We start from the raw sequence: 9,373 nt of genomic DNA, 5'->3' as shown, positions 1-9,373 counted from the left end.
TCCTGCCTCCAGATTCCTGCCCTGAGTTCCTACCTTGGGATCCCTGATGAACTGCGACCTGGGAGATGTAAGACAAATAAACCCTTTCCTCCCCAAGTTGGTACTGGTCAGAGTGTTTTGTCATAGCAATGAAGAAACAAACTAGGACATACATCCTTAGCCTCCATATGACCAAATTTTAGGCCTCTATCTATTAAATCAGAATTACTCAAAAGCACCTGAATAACAACACCTTACCCAGCTTCATCTGCCATTTCTTGAAGCAGCATATCCACTTGGTTCTAGAATTAAAAAAAAAAAAACACAAAGAATTCATGCTCTTGTAGCATTAGCTTTGGGGGGTGGGTTTTGGTTTCTATTTGCCTTTCAAAGGGGAAACTGATTACAAGTTTTAAAATGGGCTTGAGCAGTAGCTTAGTGGGGAAGAGTATGTACTGCCCTTGCAGAGTGCCCACAGTGGCCAGTCACAACTACCTGTAATTCCAGCTGCAGGAGGATCTGGCCTCCATGGGCATATGCAATCACCTGAACATACTCACCCTCATATACACATAATTAAAAATAGAATAAACCTTAAAATCAAAACACTCCAGCCCCCCACCAAAAGACAACTTCAAATATATAAAGCAAATATTTAAATATATTTTTCTTGCCACCAGAGAGTGCTGCACAATTTCAGAGTGTAACTTTCTGAATGTTACAGTCCAAAGCCTTATACTATAAGGTTGTTTGAACAGTACTGACAGTCACAGTCACATAATTTACATTTAATGTAGCACTCTAAGGTAGCAACCCAACTTATAATGCTCCATTACAATCAATTCTATTCTTAATAGTAATAGATTTAAATTTGATATTAAAGTAAATTTAATTGTTCTCAAGTGAATGCAAATCTTATATTAAAATGACTTTTTAAAAAGAAGTATCAATAAACAAATACCTAAAGCATATACCCATTGGTTTGCACTATGGGTTCAACGAATGGCATTAACACTCAGAGAAAAAATTGTGCATGCATTGTACGTATTTTTCCCCTTGTTATTATTTCTATAACAACACAGGAAGCCAACTATTTATTCAGTATTCATACTGTAGTAGGTAGTATAATTAAAAGGTTTTTTAAATTATACAAGATGTGCATATTATGTGCAGACACTACATTGTTATATGTTTTTTAAATTTCTATTTTGTGTATATAAGTGTGTTGCCTACATGTATGGAAGTGCACCATGTGTATGCAATGGGTGTGGAGGCCAGAGGAGGGCATCAGATCTCCTAGAACTGGAGTCACAGACAGTTGTTAGTTGCCATATGAGTGCTGGGAACCAAACACTGGTTCTCTCGAAGAGCAGCCAGTGCTCTTTACTCCGAGCCATCTCTCCAGTCTCATACACTGCATCTTTAAATAAGGGAACTGAGCCTCTTCATGTTTTGGTGTGCATGGGAGATCTTGAAATCAATTTCATATGGATCTCTGGGTTTATTTTTTGTAATTTTCTTGAGAAAAGGCTTCAGTATGTAGCCTAGGCTTGTCTAGAATTTCTAGAACTCAATGCTCACTGGTTTCCAGCTATCAAGTGGTGGGCTCAGCACCATACCCGGTTCTACATTGAGATATTTATTAAGGTATAAGACTTCTCAGGAAATATAGTGTGTTGACTATACTACTTTTTGACACAGTCGGTGTAAAATATTTTGGACATATTCTTTTTTTAAAAAAAATTAATTTATTATTTTTTTATTTTATGTGTATGAGTGTATTGCCTGCATGTAGGTAAGTGCACCTGTGTCGTGCAATACCCGCAGAAGACAGAAAAGGCTATCAGATCCCCTGGAACTAGAGTTACAGACAATTGTTAGCTGCCACGTGGGTGCTGGGATTCAAACCTGGGTCTTCTGCAAGAATAGACAGTGCTCTTAATCACTGAGCCATCTCTCCAGCCCTTGAACAAACATATTCTAAAATGTGGTACAGTTCTACAGTAAAAAGATGTATGATTTAAAGCAAACATCTAAACTAAATGTTGGGATCTTACTTTCTCTTGTTCTTTTATTCACTTCAAAATATGTTTCCAAAAGGTGGAAAGTTCAGAAAATCATAGATTACATAAACCTTTTGTCATTTTTACTCCATATCTGAAGTAGCACTGTCTTCTGAAATTTTACTTATATGGTATTATATGTAATTCTCCAACTTGCTTTCCTTAATTTTCTAAGATTTAATTTTATTGGTATGTAGAGATTTAGTTTATTCAATTTAACTCTTTGATGGTCACTTGTAGTACATCAGTATATAAATACACTCAAATTAATATATATGTATATGTTATTTCTGAGCATTTACTATTTTTTAAATTTCATCCTATCACAGATAATGATTCAATAAATATTCATGTGTGTCCTTTTTGTACATACACAGGGACTTCCGGGTACATAAATATGGAAGTAGAAGTCCTAGGTTATAGGTTATGTACATTTTCATTTACTCTACTATGTCCAGTAATATTACAAAAAGTGAACACTTGCTCATATCATTTTACATGCTAAGGAGCCATCGATAAAAAAAAAAAAACAGATTAGTGCTAGGAGAGGGTGAAGAAAAGAAAAGTATAAAAGTATTGTATGTGTGTTTTGTGTGCAGGTGTGGGTGTGGACAAATGTGTCCTTCAGCCAGAGGCGGACATGGGATGTCCTGTTTTATCACTCTCCACCTTATTCTCTTGAGACAGGGTCCCTCATGGAGTCTGGAGCTAGGTTCAGCCAGTCATCCCCAGAGATCCTCCTGACTCTGCCCACTACAACAAGGAGTTTATAGGCTTGCCTGATGCCTTGCCTTACTTTTTACATGGGTTCAGGGGATTTGAACTCAGGTCTTTGTGCTTGTACAGTAAGTGCTTTTACCCACTGTCACCTCTTCAGCTCCACACAAACATTTTTAATATTGCTGTATGATTTAACTGTAATAGGAATTAATTTTATATTTAGAATAGTTAAAAAGCAAAATGGGGAGGTATCTGAAATAAAGGAGAGGCATTACTTGGCAATCCATAAATACTGTAATGACAGTGTTCACAGACTAGGAAAAGAATCTTGGAATTTATATGGATATGCAAAACAATGCAAACAGTGAAAGAAGTGTACACAAAAAGAGCAAAGCTGGAAGGTTAACAATATCTAATTTCAAGACATACTACAGAAACCTAGTAAGTATAAGGTGCTGACACAAAAAAAAGACACACAGATGAATGGAACAGAACAGACAGAGCAGAAATGAACCCATGCAGATTCTTGACAAAGGCACCAAAAATATACACTGGAGAAATGACTGCCGTTTTAGTACATGATGCTTGAAAACTGAAGTCAAAATAGTGAAACTTGACCTGTCATTTTTCATGCTGTATAAAAATCAACTCAAAATAGAACAAAAACATAATATGTGACATGAATCTAGGAAATAGCTAGAAGAAAACATAGGGGAAAACTTCAATGCCTTTTTTATGGCTATGACCCAAAAAGCACAGAAGAAAGCAGAAAAGGACATATGGGATTACATCATCCCCAAAACTGCTGTATGGTAAAAAAATCAATCAGCAGGGTGAGAAGACAACATAGAGAACAGAAGAATACATTTCTCAGCTGTTTATCCAACAGTTACTATCCAGACTATACCAGGAACTCCAAAAACTCAACAAAAACCAGTCAGAATGAGCAATAGATCTAAATAGGCATTTCTCAAAAGAAGACATATGAAGGTCAAAGAGATACATGAAAGAACGCTTTAACATCATTAATTGGGGTGATGCAAATCAAAATCAGGATGAGGTATCACCAAAATCAAGTAAAAAGGGCTCTTATCAAAAAACGATTTTAAATGCTGGTAAACATGAAGAAAAGGGAAACCTGGAACACTGTTGGGGAGAATATAAATTACTACAGGCTATCTGAAGAATAGTAAGGAGGAGTCTCAAAAAACTCAAACTAGGTAAGAGGCTATTGTTGAAGACTGAGCTATGCTAGAGACCTTTGAAGGGATCCCCCAATTTAGGGGTTCTGGGGACACAGCACACTGCCTTTAGGTAGTGGAAGTCATGGCCTATAAAGGGCACGGTGATCTATGGCCCCACCATCACTGATATGAGCAGTCACCATCAAGAGACAGTAAGAGTGGACTCTGATAGGGCAGTGCCCATGCCTGAGGGACTATGGAGCCACCACTCTGCTGTGCCACTTGCTGCCACGCAGGGCTGAGAGCTCTGAGGCCAAGTCCAGTGTGTCACTTAACTTCCCGTCTCCTCTCTCATGCGGAGTAGTTTACTCCTGGACAGGACATTAAAGCACAGAGAAATGTAGGCAAAGTGCTAGGTTCCCTTGGTTCTCCCCTTCCAGTAAAGAGTCAGTGCTCTGTTCTCTCACTCTCTGTGGACTTGGAGACCATTCCCTGACTTAGATATTAGCCACCTCAGGATGAAAAAAAAATCTCTGGAGGTCTCTTGGGCAAGTAAGAACTTTCCAAAGCCACAGGCCAGAAAGCTAAATGTGGCCAGCAATGGCCCCTGGTGAGCTCCTGCAATTAAACAACATATTAAGAAGACAGTACAACATAATTAAGTGGATTTCTTTCCAGGGATGCTAATATAGCTCAACATATACATATCAACAAATGTAACATAGCAAACAAATGACAGAACAGAAATCATATGATAGATAATACACATAGATACAGAAAAGCATTGATAAAATGAGAAGATAGGATTAAACTAACAAACATCACACAATATACATGTATCAAGACATCAGGCTATCCTATAAATCTATAAAATTTTACATATCTACTAATGTAAGTTTTATTAATAAAATAAGACCATTAGCAGAGATGTGGATGCATACTCTATAATCTACAAGTTTAATCCAATTCAATCCCCAGAACTCAAAAAACATGCTAGGTAATCTAGTCCTCTACAACCTTCTCAAGGACGTGGCCAATAGTGCAGTAGCTAGCTTTCTTTCCATGTTTTAGGGTATGCCATATTTGTTCAGGAATAAGGATGATTTAGCATCACAAAGCCATTATATATTGAAATTGGTATTTTTTGTTTTGCTTTTTTCTGCTGGGATAGGGGTGGGTCATTACTATGTAACCCAGACTGGCCTGGAACTGACTCCACAGCACAGGCTGGTCTTGACCTCATGGCACTCTTGTTTCAGGCAGCCCAGCACCAGGATTACAGGCCGGTGCCACTATGCCCCAATCAGATGATTTAAGAAGCTACTGGAAGGAGAACTTGTCCTCACCTGTGGTGTTGTTAGGGTTGTAGTGCTACTCATTGTGTCCTCCATCTGCTGTGTCTGAACATCCAGTGTTTCAAACTGATGCTCAAATTTGTCCATCAAGGCAGAAATCTGCAAAAACAGGTTCATCGGAAAAATGTATCCTGAAAAGATGTTACCTGAACATGAAGTAGTAATGGTAAATGTTTATTTTTTTTTACCTTCTCAAGGTTCATACTCCTCAATGTAGCATCCATAGATTTAACTACACCTGCCATGGACTTTGTCACCTATATTTGGAATATAAAACTGATTTAGCAACATATAAGTTTTGTAATCTTTAAAATATATTACTTATATATCTAGGAAACTTGTCTATCATTTCATTAACAATAAATATTATATATTTTGGTCTAACCATTGTCTATTTTATATCATTGACATTTCATTACAAGGCAACTAATTAAACCATAGTTCAAAAGTCCAATGACAAAATCATTTTCCCCACTAAATCTAATTTCCCATGAAAGCCTTTATCAGCACCTTGTAACACCTTGCCATAGATTCAGGTTTCTATCTGACAATTCTTCCTAGTCTCATTCAACTTCAGTCAAGTGTTCCTATTGACAGACACTAAGTCGTACCTTGCCCATTGTTACTGCAGTTTGAACTCTGGCTGCCACAGCATCAACCCTAGCACTCATTCTCAAGAAATTGATTGCTTGGTTTTTCTGACGGATCGCGTTTTCAGCATGTATTCTTGCAACTTCTGTATTGCCTTTCTGAATGGCCTGTTTTAAACAGAAGTAAAATAAACAGTGTTGAAGAAAAATAGCAAAAGATATTGGTAAAGAAAAAGAGCAAAAGTACAAATATTTTAAAACATAAATAACTCCAAATTTAACCACAGTCTGTCAGAGCTTTTACAATGAACTATTTCAGAATCATAAGTAAAACATTAAAAGAATAATTTATAGTCCTATTCACATTTAATCTCATTATTAGAAAAGTCATGTGTATTAACAGATTAAGAAATTAGAATATGGTGGATGTGGTAGTGCACGCTTTTAATTCTAGCACTCGGGAGGCTGTCAGACCTCTGTGACTTTGAGGCCAGACTGCTCTAAGTAGTAAGTTCCTGGCCAGTCAGCGCAACACAGTGATACCCAGACTAAAAAATAAAGAAGAAAATATGAGTTAATTATATCACTGTGTCATCCTCACTGCTAAAATTTAGATTATTCCAATCATACTTATTACAATATAAATATATGTGTAACAAGAGCATACACACACACATACACACACACACACTTGCTGTTTTGAATCTTGTTTTCTTTCATGCTAGAAAAAACATCACTTTAAGTTAAAAAATACACTTACATTATTATTTCTAAGGGCTGTATCAAAGAGATGCAGGTCAAGGTTTTCACACATAGTAAAAAATCTATTGATAGTATACAAATGATCGTACATGTTACATAGACATTAAGTGGTTTCTTTATGGCTTTACTGAATATTCATACAAAAAGTGTGTAACTAGATAGAATCTCCATGTTTTCTGCTATAATGTATTGGGTTAGGGATAAAGATTTTAAAAATAAGGGGCTAGAGAGATGGTTCAGTGGTTAATAGTACTGATTACTCTTGCAGAGGACCCAGGTTTGATTCCCAGTACTGTCTGCTCTTGTGGAGGAGCTGGGTTCAGTTCCCAGCACCCACTTGGTGGCTAACAACCAATTGTAACTCCAGTTCCAGGGGACCTGACACCCTCTTCTGACCTCCATGGCCATTGTACAACACAGGTACACTTATATACATGCAGGAAATACACTCATACACATAAAATTAAAATAATAAAATATTAAGATTTTTAAATTGAGTTCAAGAAAAATTATGAAATGAATAATCCAGACAGTTCTCTAATACAACAAAGTAGAATTGGCAGTGTAGAAATACCAGAAATTTGAGGAGACCTCAATTCGTCAATAGTATAGTCAGAAATTTTATGTCTCCTAGTATATGCAAGTTTATACACTTTCAAAATATTTTCAAAAGACAAATTCGTGGTTAAAGAATTAATAGATGTAGAGGTATAGTCTAATTTAATCATAAAACCTACAATGCTTCCAATTTCCATCTTGCAAAACAGAGTTTTTGCCTTTTCACAGGTACAGTTAACAAAATGGGATATTGTTGTTATTATTATTATACTTTATAATGATCTAAGAAGTAAAAAGTGGTACCTCATCAAATTTCTTTATTATAGTCTATAATGATCTAAGAAGTACAAAGTGGTACCTCATCAAATTTGTTTGATTAAAAGGGAGACTGAATGGTCTGGTAAGGATGTGAGCAAAAAGAACCCTTATAAACTGTTGATGATAGTATAAATCAGTCCAGCCTTATGGGAATATGGAGAGTCCCACAAATTAAAAATAGAACTACCATATGATCTGTTTCTAATACTATTGGGTATATGCGTAAGGAATCAAAGTCAGCAAACAAGAGATATTGGTAAACCCATATTTACTGTGGTACTAGTCACAATGGCCAAGGTATGGGATCAGCTTAGACCCAGGGGAATGGATAAAGAAAAAGTGGAATAGCATACACACTGGAATATTACTCAGACATAAAGGACAACATTATGATATTACTGATAGAACTCAAGATCTTCATAGTCTAAGTTTAATAAGGCAGACTCAGAAAGACAAATATCACATATCCTCTCATAAGAAAACTCTAGATTTAAAAAAAAGAACGCATGAAAGCATAAGGGGGACATTTTGGTTGCAGGGACCTGTAGATAAAGGAACAGGTGCAAGTGAGGGCCATACGGAGTAAAAGTAACGGAAAAATTCAAAAGTTAACCATTAGTTTTTACATTACACATGGTGGTTTTATAGTTCTCCTTTTATGAGTCACTTGGATGTATTCCATCTTTTTAGACATTTTGTTACTGGGAACCTGATACTTACCTGCAATGCAGCTTTTCCTATATTGCTGATTGCCATTTTATTTTATATGTGATTACATCTTTTAGGTAGATGCTTCCTTTAATTTTTTCTATGCTGTAAATATCCTTTTGTATTCTAAGGTAATTTCTTATGGTTTTAATGGTTTCATTGCTGTCATTTAAATATGCTTTAACAATTATTTTATTTTTATGAGTGTGTTTTCCCTTTATGTGTGAAATGCATGCAATGCCCACAGAGGCCAGAGGAGGGCTTTGGATCCCTGGGGATAGGAGTTAGAGACAGGACAGGTAGCTTCCATGTGGTTGCTGGGAACTGAACCTGGGTCTTCTACAAGAGGAAAATCACTGAGTCATTTTTCTAGTTTGCATGCAAGTATTTACTAAATTTGTTGTTTATCTGAATGAAATATGTAGTGGTTTTTTTTTCTCACTGGTCTGAATTCCTAGCCCTTTAAAATGTTTTTATTTTGATATGGTATCTCCTTAAATCACCCAGACTGTCACCACAGCATCCTGAATAGCTGAGTAGCAGAGATTACAGACATGCACTACCACACCTGGCTCTTATGTGGGTATCTGTTATTTTCCAACAATAAGAATAAGTGCTTCCTCTATTGAAGCATTTTCTCATTCTATATATTCAAGGTTTTTTTGACTGATGCCTAATTACTTTAGTTACTTTTAGCCAATTTTAAAATACTACAACAGAAATACATGCATGCAATTATAGTAATGAAATAGAAAAGAATTTATTATTGTAAAAGGACTTTTCTCAACCCCAGTCACTCTAAGCATCTAGTGAATACTATATATTCACTTATTAAAAATTGAGAGCTGGAGAGATGGCTCAGCGGTTAAGAGCACTGACTGCTCTTGTATAGAACCCAGGTTCGATTCCCAGCACCCACATGGCGGCTATGAACCGTCCTAAACTCCCAGTTCCAGGGAAATCTGAAGCCCTCTTCTGACCTCGGTGGCATTGCATGATGCAGGTACACTCACATACATGCAGGCAGCACACTCGTACAAATAAAATAAAAATAAATAAAATATTTTAAAAAATATTACTGAGTCTAGCCGGGCACAGTGGTGCATGCCTGTAGTCCCAGCACTTGGGAGGCAGAG

General features: G+C 36.5%; 1 protein-coding gene across 2 annotated transcripts in view; it reads right to left on the bottom strand.

Moving 5' to 3' along the window:
• Positions 1-9,373, bottom strand: part of LOC103725346 (charged multivesicular body protein 1b-2) — a 42,120-nt gene that overhangs the window by 5,452 nt on the left and 27,295 nt on the right. Inside the window, exons 2-6 of one of the 2 annotated variants that reach the window (XM_008822688.3) lie at positions 6,652-6,668; positions 5,913-6,059; positions 5,490-5,558; positions 5,293-5,400; positions 238-281 (exon numbers count right to left, since the gene is read on the bottom strand). In XM_008822688.3, coding sequence (XP_008820910.1) covers positions 238-281; positions 5,293-5,400; positions 5,490-5,558; positions 5,913-6,059; positions 6,652-6,668 — 385 coding nt within the window. The remainder of the gene's footprint in view (positions 1-237; positions 282-5,292; positions 5,401-5,489; positions 5,559-5,912; positions 6,060-6,651; positions 6,669-9,373) is intronic. The other variant, XM_008822683.3, reaches the window with a different exon arrangement.

The sequence above is a fragment of the Nannospalax galili genome, unplaced genomic scaffold (genome assembly GCF_000622305.1).
Source record: "Nannospalax galili isolate Female #2095 unplaced genomic scaffold, S.galili_v1.0 scaffold10, whole genome shotgun sequence".
Taxonomy (NCBI): Eukaryota; Metazoa; Chordata; class Mammalia; order Rodentia; family Spalacidae; genus Nannospalax; species Nannospalax galili.
This window is presented reverse-complemented; position numbering and strand designations above follow the sequence as displayed.